This window comes from Oncorhynchus kisutch, linkage group LG12 (genome assembly GCF_002021735.2).
Source record: "Oncorhynchus kisutch isolate 150728-3 linkage group LG12, Okis_V2, whole genome shotgun sequence".
Classification (NCBI taxonomy): Eukaryota; Metazoa; Chordata; class Actinopteri; order Salmoniformes; family Salmonidae; genus Oncorhynchus; species Oncorhynchus kisutch.
Window position 1 is genome coordinate 29,987,733 of NC_034185.2, and position 21,501 is coordinate 30,009,233.

At 39.9% G+C, this 21,501-nt stretch overlaps 1 protein-coding gene across 4 annotated transcripts in view; it reads right to left on the reverse strand.

Annotated features, from left to right (window-relative positions):
- The window catches only part of ppp4r4 (protein phosphatase 4, regulatory subunit 4), a 123,797-nt gene that overhangs the window by 50,200 nt on the left and 52,096 nt on the right, over positions 1–21,501 (reverse strand). For all 4 annotated transcript variants that reach the window (XM_031837360.1, XM_031837361.1, XM_031837364.1 and 1 more), the window contains exons 3-7: positions 17,143–17,245; positions 16,757–16,904; positions 12,971–13,044; positions 9,871–9,977; positions 9,095–9,202 (exon numbers count right to left, since the gene is read on the reverse strand). In XM_031837360.1, the coding sequence (XP_031693220.1) occupies positions 9,095–9,202; positions 9,871–9,977; positions 12,971–13,044; positions 16,757–16,904; positions 17,143–17,245 (540 nt within the window). The remainder of the gene's footprint in view (positions 1–9,094; positions 9,203–9,870; positions 9,978–12,970; positions 13,045–16,756; positions 16,905–17,142; positions 17,246–21,501) is intronic.

The window sequence follows — 21,501 nt, forward strand, 5'->3', positions numbered from 1 at the left end:
GATAGATCCCAAATTAATTAAAAAAAACTAGCATCATAAAAAAAAAATGCAATAGTCAATGAACAGGCAGAGTTACTCTATCCAGTGTCTGTGTTCTTTTGCCCATCTTAATCTTGTCTTTTTATTGGCCAGTCTGAGATTTGGCTTTTTCTTTGCAACTCTGCCTAAAAGGCCAGCATCTCGGAGTCTCCTCTTCACTGTTGATGTTGAGACTGGTGTTTTGTGGGTAAAATTTAATGAAGCTGCCAGTTGAGGACTTGTGAGGCATCTGTTTCTCAAACTAGACACTCTAATGTACTTGTCCTTGCTCAGTTGTGCACCGGGGCCTCCCACTCCTCTTTCTAATCTAGTTAAGAGTCAGTTTGCACAGTTCTGTGAAGGTAGTAGTACACACTGTTGTACGAGATCTTCAGTTTCTTGTCAATTTCTCGCATGGAATAGCCTTCATTTCTCAGAACAAGAATAGACTGACAAGTTTCAGAAGAAAGTTATTTGTTCCTGGCCATTTTGAGCCTGTAGTCGAACCCATAAATGCTGATGCTCCAGATACTCAACTAGTCTAAAGAAGGCTAGTTTTATTGCTTCTTTAATCAGAACAAATGTTTTGAGCTGTGCTAACATAATTGCAAAAGAGTTTTCTAATGATCAATTAGCCTTTTAAAATTATAAACTTGGATTAGCTAACACAACGTGCCATTGGAACACAGGAGTGATGGTTGCTGATAATGGGCCTCTGTATGCCTATGTAGATATTCCGTTAAAAACTGAACAGACAGTGGCTCGGGTGGTTGTTGTCTTTGATAATCTTTTTGGTCTTCCTGTGACATCGGGTGCTGTAAGTGTCCTGGAGGGCAGGTAGTTTGCCCTTGATGATATGTTGGGCACACCGCACCACCCTCTGGAGAGCCCTGCAGTTGCAGGTGGTGCAGTTGCCGTACCAGGCGGTGACACAGCCTGACAGGACGCTGTCAATTGTGCATCTGTAAAAGTTTATGAGTGTTTTAGGAGACAAGACAAATTTCTTCAGCCTCCTGAGGTTGAAGAGGCACTGTTGCGCCTTCTTCACCACACTGTCTGTGTGGGTGGACCATTTCAGTTTGTCAGTGATGTGTACGCTGGGGAAGATTTTCCACCTTCTCTACTGCAGTCCAGTCGATGTGGATAGGGGGGCGCTCCCTCTGCTGTTTCCTGAAGTCCACAATCAGCTCCTTTGTTTTGTTGACGTTGGGTGAGAGGTTACTTTCCTGGCACCACACTCCCAGGTCCCTCACCTCCTCCCTGTAGTCTGTCTCGTCATTGTTGGTAATCAATGACGAGACATTGATTACCAATGTAATCAACGGGCGCGCCCGTCAGGGAGTCCAGGACCCAGTTGCACAGGGTGGGGTTCAGACCCAGGGCCTCGAACTTAATGATGAGCTTGGAGGGTACTGTGGTGTTGAATGCTGAATTCTATAGTCAATGAACAGCATTCTTACATAGTTATTCCTCTTGTCCAGATGGGATAGGGCAGTGTTCAGTGCGATGTGGATCATCGTCTGTGGATCATATATCAGACTATTCTTGAATTAAACTTGTCTTTACATATACTAAATAATATATATACATATATATGTGACATTTGTTTTGATTTAGAATGGACCATTATCATGCACCTGTATCAAAATAGGGGCAGAGGGAAAAAATACATGTCATCTATGCACTTAAATAGGATCTATGCACTTTTCCCCGTGGTTTATTTTTATGCCAGCCAGGTAGGCTATACTCCTGTTGTAAAAATAAACAATGTGTTTAATAGTAGGAAAGCTGAGAAATAAATATAGTAGGCCTAGACTATAGAAAGCTGATGGGCTCCTCCTCTCTTTATTAGTGGCCATCACTCTGTTTTCTCCTGCAATTGCATAGCCTACAGAAATGTTGAGCAACATGAGCTTATGGGCTCTCATGAAGCCCTCGATTAGATTTCAAATACATTTGCAATGTCAGAGTGATTAGAGGGACAATAGAGTGCTGACTACCAGGAAAGATAGCAAGTTTGGTAGGCTACTAATGACCAGCAGCAGCATGAGAGCTTGGAGAAGCCTAATTACCGTGACTAAACGGTGATGTGGAATTTGACTGCCTTCATGACACGTAACAGCTGGTGAGGCGGTAATACGGTCACCGCAACAGCCCTAGTCATGGCTGATCCACATGAGATCTCTCAACCAAAAGGGGTATCCTACGAAGCAAGCTATATCTACTCTGGGTTTTCTAAAGCTAACCAGCTTCAGATTCCAGCTCAGGCTTAATCGTACTTCAACGGTGGATATCGGTCGACCGCCTGCGCTTGTAACTGCATAATGGCTAGTCAAACGCCAAACTCTTCATTGAGACAATGGTGAAAAATAAATGCATGGGCGAGTCAGTGCCACATTATCATTTCAGCTGAAATCAAAAGGATTGTTTTTTAAATGATCTTGCCAATTCAACAGGATATTGTGTGAAACAGGCTTTTAATTCACTAGGGTAGGGGGCAGCATTCGGAATTTTGGATGAAAAGCGTGCCCAAATTAAACTGCCTGCTACTTAGGCCCAGAAGCTAGGATATGCATATAATTATTATATTTGGATAGAAAGCACTCTAAAGTTTCCAAAACTGTTAAAATAATGTCTGTGAGTATAACAGAACTGATATGGCATGCGAAAACCTGAGGAAAATCCAACCAGGAAGTACTATTATTTTGAAAGGCTGTTTATCTATTGAAAGCCTATCCACCATACAAAGACTTAGGACACAGTTCATGATATCGATGGCTTCCTCTACACGTGGCCAGTCTCTTTAGGCATGGTTTCAGGCGTTTACTCTGAAAAATGAGGGAGACACAGAAATTTCCAGCCATGAGTCCTGTTTCTCCTTTTCTATTGACAAAGCTTTTGTCCGGTTGAAATATTATTGATTATTTATAACAAAAACAACCTGAGGATTGATTTTAAACATCGTTTGACATGTTTCTACTAAATTCTATTTTACTTTTTTTACTTTTCGTCTTGTTGAGAGCGCGCATTGTGCCTTTGGATTTCTGAACTAAATGCATGAATAAACATAAAGAGGGACATAAATAGGGACATTATTGGAAAAAAACGAACATTTATTGTCTAACATTGAGACCTGGGAGTGCCACCAGATGAAGATCATCAAAGGTAAGTGATTCATTTTAATGCTATGTTTGACTTTTGTGAGCCCTCTCCTTGGTTGGAAAATGGCTGTATGGTTTTTGTGGCAAGGCGCAGACCTAACATAATCGCGTCGTGTGCTTTCACCGTAAAGCCTTTTTGAAATCTGACACAGCGGTTGCATTAAGGAGAAGTTTATCTTTAACTTGTATCTTAGATCAATGTTTATGATGAGTAATTCTGTAATTTGATGTGGCTCTCTGCACTTTCACCGGATGTTTGTTTGAGACAAAGAATTTCTGAACATAACGCACCAATGTAAACTGAAATTTTTGGATATAAATATGAACTTTATCGAACAAAACATACATGTATTGTGTAACATGAAGTCCTATGAGTGACATCTGATGAAGATTATCAAAGGTTAGTGATTAATTTAATCGCTATTTCTGACTTTTGTGAGCCCTCTCCTTGGCTGGAAAATGGCTGTATGGTTTTCTGTGACTAGGCTCTGACCTAACATAATCGCATGGTGTGCTTTCTCCGTAAAGCCTTTTTGAAATCGGACACTGTGGTTGGATTTAAAAGAAGCTTATCTTTAAAATGGTGTATAATACTTGTATGTTTGAAGAATTTTAATTATGGGATATCTGTTGTTTTGAATTTGGTGCCCTGCAATTTCACTGGCTGTTGTCGAGGTGGGACGCTTGCGCGTCAAGTTTAAAATGCATTCAGTCATTCTTACTACAGTTGAAGTCGGAAGTTTACATACACTTAGGTTGGAGTCATTAAAACTCATTTTTCAACCACTCCACAAATTTCTTGTCAATAAACTATAGTTTTGGCAAGTCTGTTAGGACATCTACTTTGTCCATGGACACCAGTCATTTTTCCAACAATTGTTTACAGACAGATCATTTCACTGATAATTCACTGTATCACAATTCCAGTGGGTCAGAAGTTTACATACACTAAGTTGACTGTGCCTTTAAACAGCTTGGAAAATTCCAGAAAATTATGTCATGGCTTTAGAAGCTTCTGATATCCTAATTGACATAATTTGAGTCAATTGGAAGTGTACCTGTGGATGTATTTCAAGGCCTACCTTAAAACTCAGTGCCTCTTTGCTTGACATCATCGGAAAATCAAAAGAAATCAGCCAAGACTTCAGAGAAAAAATTGTAGACCCCCACAAGTCTGGTTCATCCTTGGGAGCAATTTCCAAACGGCTGAAGGTACCACGTTCATCTGTAGAAACAATAGTACGCAAGTATAAACACCATGGGACCACACAGCCGTCATACCGCTCAGGAAGGAGACGCGTTCTGTCTCCTAGAGATGAACATACTTTGGTGCGAAAAGTGCAAACCAATCCCAGAACTACAGCAAAGAACCATGTGAAGATGCTGAGGAAACCGGTACAAAAGTATCTATATCCACAGTAAAACTAGTCATATATCAACATAACCCGAAAGGCCGCTCAGCAAGGAAGAAGCCACTGCTCAAAAACCGCCATAAAAAAGCCAGACTACGGTTTGCAACTGCACATGGGGACAAAGATCGTACTTATTGGAGAAATGTTCTCTGGACTGAAGAAACAAAAATATAACTGTTTGGCCATAATGACCATCGTTATGTTTGGAGGAAAAAGGGGGAGGCTTGCAAGCCGAAGAACAACATCCCAACCGTGAAGCACGGGGTGGCAGCATCATGTTGTGGGTGGGCTTTGCTGCAGGAGGGACTGGGGCACTTCAGAAAATAGATGGCATCATGATGAAGGACAATTATGTGGATAAATTGAAGCAACATCTCAAGACATCAGTCAGGAAGTTAAAGCTTGGTTGCAAACGGGTCTTCCATATGGACAATGACTCCAAGCATACTTTCAAAGTTGTGGCAAAAATGCTTAAGGACAACAAAGTCTCAAGGTATTGGAGTGGCCATCACAAAACCCTGACCTCAATCCCATAAAACATTTGTGGGCAGAACTGAAAAGGCGTGTGCGAGCAAAGAGGCCTACAAATCTGACTCTGTCAGGAGGAATGGGCCAAAATTTACCCAACTTATTGTGGGAAGCTTGTGGAAGGCTACCTGAAACGTTTGACCCAAGCTAAACATTTGCAAGGCAATGCTAACAAATACTAATGGAGTGTATGTAAACTTCTGACCCACTGGGAATGTGATGAAAGAAATAAAAGCTGAAATAAATTATTCTCTCTACTATTATTCTGACATTTCACATTCTTAAAATAAAGTGGTGATCCTAACTGACCTAAAACAGGGTATTCTTACTAGGATTAAACGTCAGGAATTGTGAAAAACTGAGTTTAAATGTATTTAGCTAAGGTGTATGTAAACTTCCGACTTCAACTGTATATGTCATATATTTTAACATTATAATTTTCTTAAATAAAAAAACATTTGATCAATTGTCTTCGTCAAATGAAGGGGATGATGACGCAATCTTTGCAAGAGGGAGGGAATATTATTTCATTGGTCCTCAACATATTAGCTCAGTCATTTCAGTGGAGTTACCTGTGAGTTAGCCTCCCCCGGAGCAGGTTAGTTCTGAATAATTCATTGCCATAGAAAGTTACCTGGCTAAAAGGTGAGCCACTTTCGTATGACCGGTTATCCCGAGTTGAACTCAGAGTTGACCAAAGTTACCTCGCCAACTCCTCACACCTGCTTTGTAGTATACCCCTCTGAGTAATCCAACATAAAAAAAGTACAATGCTCCTTGTAGCACCACCTGATGGGCACTGGAAGAAAATGCACTCCCTAATCTCAAAACGTATCTGGACGAACAATGAAACAAGAATTAAACTCTCCATATTACAGAGACAAAAGCCTCCCAAACTTCCAATGGTAGTCTTGGTCATTTTCTCTGCATTCTCGCTACTTGGCTAAATCCAGAAACTTGCTTGTCATGGCATCCAATAGAATAAAGATGTGTTCACCAACACAGATAACAAAACCTTATCTATTCCAACATAGCTCTGAAACAAACTAAATTAAGAATCGGCTCTATTATTTCTCACTTCATTTCTGTTTGGCGTCTAGCTGAAAAAAATATGTGGAATCACACTGAACTGATACCTCCAATCACCAATTCTCCATAATTTTGGTCTCCAAATTGGGAGGGTGACCCATCTTATTTCCATTGTGGCATGACATTCTCTGTGTATTCCAAGATATACAAAAGTACAACCTGCCTGGCACCTCATTACTTTTCTACTTACAATTACATTTTGCTATGCACGCTCATGGGGTATCTTGGAAAACAAAGCCTCACCTTCATCCCTTTCATAAAGTACTGCTTGGAAAAAGAGGTCTCGTCTCTGCAATGAATTCCCGTCTAGTAAAGTCCTCATCCAAGCCGCTTTCAATTGACAAATTGTGGAAAAAAAGATCTACAAACATCCAACAATGCTCTTAATTGGCAAACAATATATCTCTATCGTCCAGAAATCCAAATCACCAAATTATTCACTTTAATTTTGTTCCCAGAATGTACTTTACTCCCCGGAAATTCTATGACATTAAAGCCAAACCATCACCCAATTGTACTCTATGCTCTAATGACACCCAAGGTACCTTAATCCATATGATGTGGGAAAGCCCGGGGGTAAAATCATTCTGGAAGATGATCTTCCCTGTGCTCTCAATTTAATGCAACCTCATTCTTGAATTGTTATTTATCTTTCTTTAGTTCTCCCCCTTTTTTCATATTAATATACTTGACTGTCAATGGATAATACATGTATATAAAAAATAAGGTTGACACAAATACAACTACAAATACAAGCATGATGATGCCATTCACATCGAGATGCCGAGTCAGAGCTGCCAATTTCATTTATTTTAGGGTGCAAAGCTGATGTCATTTTTTGCTGCATCTCTTTTGTAAAAACAATACTATCATTATGAATTCTACGAACATGAGTCACTGCCTATTTGCTGTGTTTATTTTGCCTGTTATCCAACAAGTGTCAAAAAAAGGAAATGGACTTGACTTTAGTTTAAGACCACTGCTGATGTATGGAAACATGATACTATTTTATTGTGAACTAGGCTATCCCTAAGTGTAGGAGCTAAGAAGAATAGAATCTCCCTCCCCCAACATTGGCAATGTAAAACAGCACATTTCATTAACTGCATCCAAAAGATCAATGAAGGATGACAAGAGAATCAAGTTACAGAACATGTCATGTCAAGGTTACAGGGTTGTGTTAGTGACTGACACATAATACACCTTCTCCTTAATAAGTCAATCACCCTCTGACAAAATACATATTCTGATAACTCACTGTTGCAGTTGGTGGCCTGCGATACTCCAATACCAATATTCAACAGTGGGTTTGACAGTAACTAATGCTAGCACATACTGTATTAATGTAGCACTGTTAAAGGGATAGTTCACACAAGAAAACTATTTTAGTATTGTGTTAAAGATTGATGGACTAATGAACAAAACACGAAAAGATCCATTCAAAGAATCAGGTAATTTGTTTCTGTGCACCAATTAGTGTTGATGTTTCAATTCATTGCACCTGTCAGTAGCGCAAATATTTAATGGATCTAATGGAAAAAACTAATGGATCAATATCTATATATGTTATCGAATGTTATCGAAGGAGAACATCTCTATGAGGATGGGGATAAGAAATAAGACATAATAAAATAACAGGAAAGGGGAGACAATAGGACAAATGATACTGAGATGCACTCTAGGGGCTGGTTTCCTGGACATCAGATTAAGCATAGTCCTGGACTTAAAAGTATGCTCAATGAAGATTCTCCATTGAAAGTGCTTTTTGTCCAGGACTGGGCTTAATCTGTGTCTGAGAAACCAGCCCAAAGAATATACTGCACACTTAGGATGCCCAGTAGTGTGCCATCCTGTGAGTTTCTCTATTTGGTCAATATGTATCCATTAGTTGTAGTGCCACTAAGCATTAATACCAAAGTAAGCACTACCTTCCCCCTGCCACTTTCCTGATTGCAAAATAAAGCATTTGCTACACGGGTAACTGGGCAGCATTTTATAAATCGTTTTTCTTGACTGGGCCGGTTGTTCCCAGGGGGCTGCTGCAGTCTATCAGGGTTGATAGTGTGTGGTTGTCAAATGACACCCTATTCCCTATAGTGGGGGCCCATAGTGCTCTGCTCAAAAGTAGTGCACTATATAGGGAATAGGGTGCCATTTGGGACACAATGTTTCTGCTGCGTTCCATGGAGAGAGGCAAACTGAATCTGCGGGAGCTCTGGGAAACTGGGCCATGTTTATTAGGCACCAAACAGAAGAAAACTGAATGAAACATGGAGGGACAATCTGGTTTTGTCCAATAAGAAACGTTCATATTTGTTTTCTGTTGAGTGCCCTAATTAACACGACCCCGACTGATCCTCTACCACAGAGAGAAATGGATTGCAGACCCTCTGCAGTGTGCCTGCTATCAGGGGGGGGGCTGCGATAAGCCTGTTTTTACAGTCATCTGTTGGAGGCTCATGATAGGAAAAAAGAACCCCCCCACCCAACACATAAGCTTCAACTGAAAGCAAAGCTTCTAAGAATTGTTTTCGTATTCAAACAAAAGTTCAGGAGTATTTAGTCTCGCATACTGGTCTATTTCCTCAGGTCAACAAGGTGTGTTTAGCCTTTTCAAAGACACTGTTCAATTTAACCGTTATGCCTTTCGGTTTGAATAATGCGACTGTTTCTACCAGTGGAGTCTTGTGGGTGGAAAAATCAGAGGAGGGGCTCAATGTAATGGCTGGAATGGAATAAATGGAAAGGTATCAAACACATAAAACACATGGAAACCATTCCAATGAGCTCTCCTACGATTTTAATGTGACACCATACAAAGCTGTTTTCTAGATTATTTGAAAAGATTATTCTCCTCTTTTTATCTTCTCTGTTCTTTTCTTTTACCCGATTCCTCTGGCGATGTTCTCCAGCTGGCGACACATGCAGGAGCGCACCTCGTACTCCACGTCCTGGCACAGGGACCTCACCAGGGGCAGGAGGTCCTTCTTCACTCTGCCAAAAGGGGTTCATACAATTTTGGGGCATATCAAGAGAAATCAAATTATGATTGATTATTGGAAAGCTGTCCCAAAGGGCACAATATAGATTTAAAAAAAGGCTAATTTAATTGAAACTAATTTAGATGAGCTGTGAAATTATTGTAACTAATTTAGCCTAGAAGCTATGGGTCCTACATCTATTGTCCAGGCCAGGGGTGGGCTCGCCAGCCAATTAAATGCGGCCTATGGGGGATATTTTTATTGTTGTTTGGAGAAATTATTATTTTGGGTTGGAAAAACAACACTCCAGGCCACACTTGAAAGTCTAAAAGTTGATAGAAAGTATGTAGACATATATTTTATATTTAATATATATAAAATATATTATATTTTGCCCCTTTTCTGGCCAGCAAATTGATTTTGACGAACAAATGTGTGGCCCATGGTTGAATTTTTAAATCCTGATGTGGCCCTAGAGCCAAAAAGTTTGCCCACCCCTGGTCTAGACTTTCTATCATTAACTAATGAATCCTACCGTAGTATCTATGGCCCCTACATCTATTTAACTAATTTAATCAAGACATTTTCTTACAGAAAAATAAGCATTTAATCAAGACATTCCCTTGTAGAAAAACAAGCATCAGACCTTCTGTTTGGTGATTGAGCAAGCTACAAACTCACATGGGAGACTCAAACTTGCAGGCCACCTTCCCCAGGATACGACAGCTGGCTAAACGGGCCTGCAGGGACTGAGACAGCTGAGCTTTGGACACAAGCGGGCTGAGGATCTGCATGATCAACCAATGGGTACAGGCTATTAGGGTGTTAGGGAAGGAACAGCCTGTTTAAAGACACCATGGGTTGTATCCCAAATTACATCCTATTCCATTTATAGTGCACTTTTTTACCAGGGCTCCATAGGGACCATGCTAAATTATGTTGTCAAGTTTAGTTTCCTAACTAACCACAGTTCTTTACAAGTAATTGTGGCTGACTTGAGTTGTCAGGCACAGTATTGTCATACTGAGAAATGATAGCCAACTTAGTTTCTTCCAATGGCACTGTTCCATTAGAAGCCATCTTAATTCCCCATATAAGATACACTAATGGTTATACAGTCATTGGCATTAAAAAGCTAACCTGTACTGCAGGGTAGTATAAAACAATTGCCTCAAACTGGATGTATCTGCATCGTCAGGGGCATATTTCAGAAATGTATTTCATAACATGGGTTATTGTTAAATGATTGCTAATGAACATGGTGCTTGGCATCTCCCTGTGAGAGAGTTTGTCATATTTACAAATGGACCTTGGCACAGCACGGCATTTTGAAAAAGTACTGTTTTAATGCCCAGAAATATGCACAGAAATTCCTTAGAAGCCTGGCATAATTCTCAGGTAAGATACTATGGGACGGTTTCCCAGACACTGAGTAAGCCTAGTTTTGGACTTAAAGGCAAGCTGAATGGAGAATTACAGTAACACATACAAGAAACACATTTAAATTAATAAAATGAGATGCAACACAATACAAAACAAATCTAAATGTCAGGGATTTGAGGATAAATGGAGGTGGTCAGTTGACCAACTGAATGCAAATTGGCCCTATATGTGCCATATAAGAGTCTTTCTATAAATAATGGGTCTAATGTGTGACATTAGGATCAAAATGGGAAAATGGTTTGAAAGTACAAAAAATAATTGCACAGTAATAAAAGCAAATATATTACAAATTGACCCATAAGTCCCCCTAACAACAACATATATTATATATAATATTTATAATATTTTTTTTCTTCTCAAAAACAAAAATTATTGGCATCCCTGTTTTCAAAACCTCAACTTGGGAGGATAACGGCACTTTTTCTAAAATGTTTTATGAGACTGGAGAACACATTGGGAGGGATCTTGGATCATTCCTCCATACAGAATCTTTCCAGATCATTGACATCCTTTGTCTGTGCTTATGGACTGCCCTCTTCAATTCAAACCATAAGGTTTTCAATTGGGTTCAAGTCCAGAGACTGAGATGGCCATTGCAAAATTGTGATTTTCTGGTCAATTAACCATTTCTTTATGGATTTTGATGTGTGCTTGGGGTTATTAATATATTTTATATAAGATACTTTTAGCATTCAAAAGTAAGTGTGACAATTAACCACCATTACAAACCTGAGTGTTATAATGTTTGGGGTTAAGCAATAATCTATCCTACACAAATGCGCATTTTGGCTACGCTACTTTGAAGCAAGGTAAGACATACCTCATAATATGAAGTAAAACATACAGGTTTCAAACAATTAAGTATATGTTTTCAAAATGCATACGGTCTCCAGCTCAGATTGCAAGGTAGCGTGCCTACCGTGTTGCCTATGCACATAAATGGTGAATGGAACACACAGTTCAAAATAAAATCGGTATCTCTTTTTAATCGCTGTCATCAAAACACTGTTTTTAACACGCGATTGCATTTAGAACTTTTGCACAATGATTGGGCTTATAAGAACACGTTTCACTCCATTAGCAACCAGCTGTTTGAGAAGATGCAGCTCTCGCTGTCCGACAGGTGATATTCCGCTCAAACTAGGCACAACTAGACTGATAAATAGATACATGACGAACTAACAAAAATACACGTGACAATTTAATTCCATAAATTATGCTAATTAACGGTAAGCAAGACTGGTCAAATTTATTTTAGATGGCGAACTGATTTATTGTTAACTGTTGCAGTGCGACAAAAACAACAGCACAGAGTTACACATAAACAAACGTACAGTCAATAACACAATAGAAAAATCTATATACAGTGTGTGCAAATGTAGAAGAGTAGAGAGGTAAAGTCAATAAATAGGCCAGAGGCAAAATAATTACAATTTAGCATTAACACTGGAGTGATAGATCATGTGCAAGTAGAGATACTGGCGTGCAAAAGAGCAAGAGGATAAATAACAATATGGGGATGAGGTAGTTGGGTGTGTTATTTACAGATTGTCTGTGTACAGGTACAGTGATCGGTAAACTCATCTGACAGCTGATGCTTAAAGTTAGAGAGGGAGATATAAGACTCCAGCTTCAGTGATTTTTGCAATTCGTTCCAGTCATTGGCTGCAGAGAACTGGAAGGAAAGGCAGCCAAAGAAAGTGTTGGCTTTGGGGATGACCAGGGAAATATACCTGCTGGAGCGTGCTATGGTGACCAGTGAGCTGAGATAAGGCGGGGCTTTACCTAGCAAAGACTTATAGATGACCTGGAGCCAGTGGGTTTGGCGACGAATATGTAGTGAGGGCCAGCCAACGAGAGCATACAGGTCACAGTGGTGGGTAGTATATGGGGCTTTGGTGGCAAGTATATGGGGCTTTGGTGGCAAAATGGATGCCACTGTGATAGACTACATCCAGTTTGCTGAGTAGAGTATTGGAGGATATTTTGTAAATGACATCGCCGAAGTCAAGGATCGGTAGGATAGCCAGTTTTACGAGGGTATGTTTGGCAGAATGAGTGAAGGAGACTATGTTGCGAAATAGGAAGCTGATTCTAGATTTAATTTTGAATTGGAGATGCTTAATGTGAATCTGGAAAGAAAGTTTACAGTCTAACCAGACACCTAGCTATTTGTAGTTGTCCACATATTCTAAGTCAGAAGCTTTCAGAGTAGTGATGCTAGTCATGCATTTTGTTTTACTAGCATTTAAAAGCAGTTGGAGGCCACGGAAGGAGACAGGAGCTTGTATGTGTTACGTTAATGTGTTAGCTAGTGTACATTTCAGGTTGTTGTTACCTCCTGTCTGATGGTTTCCTTTGGTAAAGCATCGATTGCAGACAGCAAAGTTTCCAGCCATGCGTTGCTCACCACTGTCGAAGAGAAACAGAGAAAAAGTGACATTTTAAAAACACTGAAAATTGCTACCAATGTTTAATAATGATTCCAGGGCCTTTGAAGTTTCGAAATGGAACATCCCTGTGCCAAAGAGTATGATGCCCTGCCAACCTACAGCCCACCAGTGACGGTAAGTCACAACGGTTAAGCTCTGTCACGAATTCAAACTGCTGCATTCACTCCCTCGCTCACACTGTGGGCGAAATGCCAGGCAGACACTAGCTACAGTCAACAGATCTGTGAGAAGAAGCTTTCATCGACTGTAATCCTGGAACAGTAGGATGCTGAATTGAAAACCTTGTTCCTCTCGTGCCAACAATGGCTAAAGATTGATTCCTGCCAAGTAAGGTGCCACATGTATTGTACACAAGCTTAAAGCATGCTATTTGAGACTTTTGAAGGGATGTTACTTAACGTTCAACCTAAAGTTAAATTTGAGCTAGGACAGGAATACTGCAAAGCTGAAAGCGGGGCTGTGTAAGTCCGGCTGTATCCAACTCGCCCGGTTGTTACTATACAACCCACAAGTCTCTGCAATGTCATTTTGAACAGGCTTAATTTGCCACTGGAAGACATTACACACAAAAAAAATACCCAACTTTATGTCCTGCCAAAACATGACATTGTTTACATTCAGGGTCCAACACTAACTTTTTTCTTACTGGCCCAATTGAGCCAGTTGGCCAAAAATCTACTGTCCCGAACAGAATTTCAACGGGCCTGGACATGGTGTAGTTTTAAACGAATTGGTGTTATGCAGGACCTATAGATTGGCATGCTTCTTTCTATATTCAGCAATTAATAGGCTACATTTGGTTATTATGATACCGCTTAGATGTTAAGTCCCCTATTTAGGGGGCTTTGAGTGGTTCTGGACTGGTTTGGATGTACAAAGCGCTCTGTGAACATCGTAGGGTCATCTGTCTTATAGTGCAAAAAAGCCCCATCTCTCTGCTCCCACTCTCCCAGTGGGGATGACTTGAAGAGTCAGGTATCAGACCCCATATTTGCATAGGGACGTGTCACATTTCCGGGCCTATCCAGATAAAGGAACGATTCCCTGTGTCTGTGAAACTTACAGCTTCGCTTGCAATAGTGCATAATAAACGGGAGAATCTAGCGGATGCAACAATACTAGTTTAATCTCGCTGTGATATTCTCAGCAGCAATTAGAGCTCTCAACCTAAGTAAATAAAGTAATAGAATTGAACAAGACCACTTTCTCTTGGTCACAGATGGACAAAACCACTTTGTGCTTAAAGCTGAAGTAACGAGTCTGCACGCATTTAAACGGTGTCTCTGTGCTGCTCAGTGGACGTTTAGGAGAAAATTCTCTGTCTGCAGTTATATTAAATAGTGCCAATATTGTACTAAATATGACCTTATTTATTTTAAACATAGTATAAGATATCACATTTCGTATAAGTCATTTATAATTTCGTTGTTACTACATTTAGAAAGGATTTCAGTAATTTCAAGACTTTTGTTGAATAGGAAAAAAATATATATGATTCTTCATATTTTCCTACTATTTGTACTACATTAAGTTCTTGAGCTTCAGCAATTTATATACATATATTTTTACCAGAAAGGTGAGCTCCAGACCTTTCAAAAACTATGCAAATGTAGCAGTTAGTGTTTATGGCCACCTCATGAAAAATGTTTACGTTTGGGTAGCTAGGTGGAAATCCATGCATCGTCTGATATTTTTTGTAGTTGTATTTTTTTATATTTCTATTTTAAATTATTATTATTTATTTTTGTACCCCAATTTCCAGGTACCCCAGTTAGTCTTGTCCCATCGCTGCAACTCCAATACGGACTCAGGAGAGGCAAAGGTCGAGAGCCTTGCGTCCTCCGAAACATGACCCCACCAAGCCGCACTGCTTCTTGACACAATGAAGCCAGCTGCACCAATGTGTCAGAAGAAACACCGTACACCTGGTGACCATGTCAGCGTGCATGAGCCCGGCCCGCCACAGATGTCGTTAGAGCGATGAGACAAGTACATCCCGGGCAATCAAACCCTCACCTAACCCCGACGGCGCTGGGCAAATTGTGCACCACCTCATGGGTCTCCAGGTCCCGGCCGGCTGCGACACAGCCTGGAATTGAACCAGGATCTGTAGTGACACAGCTAGCACTGTGATGCAGTGCCTTAGACTGCTGCGCCACTCGGGAGGCCTGTGCATCGTGTTATTTTAACCAATTATGCATACAGTTGAAGTCGGAGGTTTACATACACCTTAACCAAATACATTTAAACTCAGTTTCTCACAATTCCTGACATTTAATCGCAGTAAAAATTCCCTATCTTAGGTCAGTTAGGACCACCACTTTATTTTAAGAATGTGAAATGTCAGAATAATAGCAGAGACAATGATTTATTTCACTCAATTAGTATTTGGTAGCATTGCCTTTAAATAGTTTAACTTGGGTCAAATGTTTCGGGTAGCCTTCCACAGGCTTCCCACAATAAATTGGGTAAATTTTGGCCCATTCCTCCTGACAGAGCTGGTGTAACTGAGTCAGGTATGTAGGCCTCCTTGCTCACACACACACTTCTTCAGTTCTGCCCACAAATTGTCTATAAGATTGAGGTCAGGGCTTTGTGATGGCCACTCCAATACCTTGACTTTGTTGTCCTTAAGCCATTTTGCCACAACTTTAAAAGTATGCTTGGGGTCATTGTCCATTTGGAAGACCCATTTGCGACCAAGCTTTTATCATCCTGACTGATGTCTTGATGTTCCTTCAATATATCCACATAATTTTCCTGCCTCATGATGCCGACTATTTTGTGAAGTGCACCAGTTCCTCCTGCAGTAAAGCACCCCATCAACATGATGCTGCCACCCCGTGCTTCACGGTTGAGATGGTGTTCTTCGGCTTGCAAGCCTCCCCCTTTTTCCTCCAAACAGAACGATGGTCATTATGGCCAAACAGTTCTATTTTTGTTTCATCAGACCAGAGGACATTTCTCCAAAAAATACCAACTTTTTCGTAAACCCAGTCCAGTTCAAAGTGAATGGTACAGATCCATATATGGCAATGGCTATTTGCATATAGGCCTACTGCAGCTCTGATTGGTTATGGCGCACCTGAGCGTGCCTGTCAATGCAATAGAATCCCACTCCAATGCCCTCTGCCTACAAATCTCTTGCACAGTTAGTTTTGCATTCCAAGTTTTGCATAGTTAATTCTAGTAGAACAAAACGTTGATAGTGTTAACTAAAGTGGAAAACTCTAGAAAGTTGAGGGAAAATCTCATGCTTCTCTGCGCGGGCTGACATTTCCTCTGTGTGGAAGTCAGATGGGAGAGGGACCATTGGTTGTATCATTCGACTTCTCGCTATAGTGGATTTTTTGTTGTTGTTGCGGTTTGTCTTTTTTTGGGGGGGGTGGCCAATAGGGGCGATACCATTGTATATCACAATGTTTTATGGGTACATAATCACGATAGGACAAAGGCTGACATCGCCAAACCTTACTGCCTTGGTTTTTGTCAAATCAGTCTGGTTTGGCATAAGTTATTTGCTTACTAATGCCATGCTAATGACACGTTGAAGACAACTTTAACTTCCTGCCATGATCTTGTCGAATCAGTTGTGGTAGCCTGTCATAAGTTATTATCATCACGACTTCTTATGACATCTCTTATGTTATGCTTATAAGAACCATGCTGACCTGTGTCCCGGTGGTCCAGGTTAAGTAAAACGATCTGTAGGATGGAGTGAGTGTGCGTCTGGATGAGGACAATGTCATCCTGGAGCAAGGTCAGGAAGGAGCCTGCCGCCGCTAGCTGCATGTCTGCCCCGGCTACGTGCAGTACTTCCTGTGTCAGAGGGCGAGAGGGGGTTAGAAGTGGGGAAGGGTTAGGAGTGAAGAGGTTAATTGACCATTTGTTACTATGGACATGTAGTCACAAGACACACCAAAAAGGAATAATTATAATTTCATGGACATTTGTTATTAGTTAATGTTTCTATTTAGTCATAAAATGTCGGTTTTACAACAGTACAGTGGTTAATATGAATATAATGTTTTAGAGTAGAACAGATTCATTGGCCCACCCGAACTTTTGGCACTACCCGTCGGAAGGTCTCTGCTGGATTTTGACGCACCAGGTTTGGCAGGTTGATGATTACACTGGCTCTCTGGACATCCTGACCTGAGCTGGAGAAAGACAACCAAAGAACAGAGCACAGCTATAGCAAGCATGTTACATTTATTGTAAGAATTGGGGGTGAATGCAACCATACAGTACACAAACAGTGTTCATCAATTAATACTTTGCTAACACACATACACACACACTGACACATACATACACCCACCACATACGATGCTGATACTTTTTACTCTTATTATTATCTATCCTGATGCCTAGACACTTATCCCCTGCCTACTTGTAGGTATGCCAGCAGCATACAACTTTACAGCTAGCAGCATACCACCCTGCAGCCCACTGCTGGTTTAGCAGCATACCACCCTGCTGCACACTGCTGGCTTAGCTCTGAAGCTAAGTAGGGTTGGTCCCTGGATGGGAGACCAGATGCTGCTGGAAGTGGTGTTGGAAAGCCAGTAGGAGGCACTCTTTCCTCTGGTCAAAGAAAAAAATATCCCAGGGCAGTAGGATGGGATGTCCTGACACTCTGTGGTCACTAAATATCCCATGGTACCGATCTTAAGAGTAGGGGTGTTAACCCTGCAGTCCTGGTTAAATTCCTGATCTGGCCCTCATGGCCACCTAATCATCCCCAGCATCCAATTGTCTCATTAAACTCCCCTGTAACTATTCCCCCGGTTGTTGCTTTAAATGAGAATTTGTTCTCAGTCAAATTAGCAGGTAAAATAAGAATGAAATAAACAAGTTCATATCTACGTATATGGTATTGGTAATCATTGTATATAGCTTCATTCTTGTGTTTTTTTTTCTTATCTAACGCTGCATCGTTGGGAAAGAGCTTGTAAGTAGGCATTTCACTGTAAGCTCTACACCTGTTGTATTGGGCAGGTGATGAATACAATTTGATTTGATTTGCAGTCAATTCATTTCATGTCCAGTCAATACAGGAAGTGAACTGAAATTCAAATAGTAATCAATAAAAAAAAAAAAAATTAGGGTTGCAACATTCCGTCCACTTTCCCCAAATTCCGGTCACTTTTTGGGAAACCTGGGAACTTTCTGGATTTGCAACCCTAGCTTTGATGCTGTCCACCTAGAAAACAATTGTATTGATAAGGTATTAGTTTATGTTAGTATTATTTTATTATATATTATTAGCTTTGTTTATTTTTCTCAATCAGAGCTAAACTTGGGACTCTTTTGTTAGGTGTTTTTTATATCATACGTAGAGTTTTATTTTTCAGCGGGACAATGACACAAATGCTAATGCCAAAGACACACCAAGGTGTTTAGTGTTCCTGTGTGGTCCAGTCCCTGTCCTGACTTAAATGTGCTTGATGATTAGACACAAGCTTTGAATAGTTGTTCATCAATGATTCCCAACCACATTTACTGAGCTTGAGCAATTTTGACAAAAACAATGCCTTCAGTAAGTATTCATACCCCTTGATTTATTCCACACTGTGTTGTTACAGCCTGAATTCAAAATGGATTTTAAAAATATATATTCTCATCCATCTACACACAATACCTCATAATAACATAGTGAATACTTGATTTTAGAAATTTGTGCAAATTTATTGAAAATGACATAGAATCACCTTCGGCTGCGATTAAGCTGTGAGCTCTGAACACCTGAAATGTACAATATTCGCACATTATTATTACATTTTTTAAATTCTTCAAGCTCTGTCAAGTTGGTTGTTGATCATTGCTAAAAAGCAATTTTCAAGTCTTGCCATAAATTTGCAAGCTGATTTAAGTCAAAACTGTAACTAGGCCACTCAGGAATATTCAATGTGGTCTTGGTAAGCAATTCCAGTGTAGATTTGGCCTTTGTTTTAAGTTGTCCTAAATTGTCCTGTTGAAAGGTGAATTTGTCTCCCAGTGTCTGTTGGAAAGCCGACTGAACCAGGTTTTCCTCTGGTATTTGCCTGTGCTTAGCTCTATTTAGTTATTTTTCTTATCCTAAAACACTCCGTAGTCTTTGCCAATGACAAACATACCCATAACAAGATGCACTTGTGATACATTTAGATGTGATTGAAGATTGAAGATATGGGGTCGGTTGTGTAGATCTGCAGAAAGAAAATCTAATTTAATCTTGTTTTAGATTTACTTTTAAGGCAGCAAAAATGTGAAGAACAGTGCAAGGGGTGTGTAGACTCACTAGGCACCGTATATTTGCTTTAAATGTTCAAATGTTCTTCAAAGTCAATAGGTGAAGTTGCAGAGTTGCACAGTTGCTTTGATGTGATAGCATTGTTGTTTAGATGTTTTCTTCCCACTAATTAGGCTATTTTCTGATTAACCATATTGTCTATCCACTAGAAATATAGATCTTGGATCAGGCTAATGAGACCATGAGGCTACAAGAGATTGGATTAATCTCACACACCACCAGTGAGCTGATCGATTTCAAGCTCATTGATCCTGTTAGCTCGGGGAGAACCGGGACGAAAGTAACACGGGGCAAAAGTAACTAGCCAATTGTCTCAGATAACACAGAAGCTAACATGTTGTAGTGAAGCCAGCACGTTCCTAATGCGGAGGACAACCTTCCTGCAAAAAAAACAGCAGAGTCTGACTATGTTTCGCCGAGTTCTGTGAGCGAAACAGGAGGAAAGCAGCATCTAAAATTCCTAATTTAACATTGGAGGGGGAAGTTTTTATAACTATGTCTCCAGAAGATTGCTTACAAGCATGAGCGAGCAGTTATAGGATAAGGATATATTGCCTGGGCTACTGGGGGAGGTTGAGGCCTTAAAAACAGGAATTTATTACAGTAATAAAATGATGGAAGAAATACGAGCGTAAAATAAGATATTGAAAACTACCATGAACTCCCTTAAAGACACCACTGAGAGGCTACAGTATTATAATAAAACAATGAAATCCTAATTACTTGATCTAAAGTGCAGAAGTATGAAAAATAATATTGTTATAATGGGAATAAAGGAGGACGAAAACTATCAGTCAACAGAGGAAAAAAATCAGTGTTCATGAAACGTAATCTCAAGATGACGGAAGAACAGGTGGAAACAATTGATTTTCAAAGAGCTCACCGTTTCAGTGGCAGAGGAGAGGGAAGGCCCCGCCCGATCGTAGCTATGCTAACCCACTACAAAATGAAAATTGCCTTGTTACAACAGGGTAGGGATTTGAAGAACACCCCATTCTCTATTAATGAACAATTTACTCATGAAATAGTGGAGAGACGACGTGCCCTGTACCCCACTTTCAAAGGGCTCTGAGCAGAGAAGAATAATGTTTGTCTAGTGGTGGATAAATTATAGGTAAACAACCAAATGTTCAAGGACTAGTAGATTACAACTTGGCTATGAGTGATAGCTACCTCCTGTTGAAGTAGTCCCCGATACATATTTGCACCTCATTACACTGTACAAATATGGATTCATTCGTTTTTTACAAAAACATTTTATTTTTATTTTTTTGGCATGAACAATAAAAAAAATATTTAAAATATATATTTTTTTTTAAATATTCATGCTGTATGGAACCGTGGACTATGTGGACTTAAAAAGGGTTGGATTTATTTTAGTTTAATTGAACTTGGGTATCATTATGGTAAGTGGGAAAATTAGTAAAGCAAGTTATAATTGTAATGGCTTTGCAGATCCAAAAAAGACTATACATTTTTACATGGCTAAAAGAGAAAGAATATATCTATTGTTTACAGGAAACTCATTCTACAAATATAGATGAGGTTGGGAGGAAAAAGGACAGAGGGAAAAATATATTTTTGTCATGGGCAAAGAAACTCAAAACGAGTGATTATACTAATTAATACAAATTTTGATCCGATAGTGCAAACTGATCAGCAAGGAAGGTGAATTATTTTAAATATGCTATTGAACCAAAAACACATTTGGCTAATTCATCTATATGGGCCAAATAAGGATGATCCACACTTGTTCGAAACTATATATAATAATCTATTGAGCTCACAAGCAATGGAAGAATCTATTATTATGGTGGGAGATTATAATACGATTTTAAGTACCTCAATGGACCGTAAAGGAAATCACTCTACAAACTATCACCCTCAAGCACTTAAGGAGATCACAAAGATCATGGATACATTAAAACTAGTGGATATATGGGGTTTGAAAAACCCTGACCTAGTGAGATATACATGGAGGAGGCTTAATCAAGCTAGCCGTCTTCATTACTTCCTGGTCTCGTTCTTGCTGGCATCAAAAGTTAAACAAGTATTAATAGGAGATTGAATGCAATCGCACCACCATCTAATTGGCCTCCATATAACTCTTACAGTGTTTCC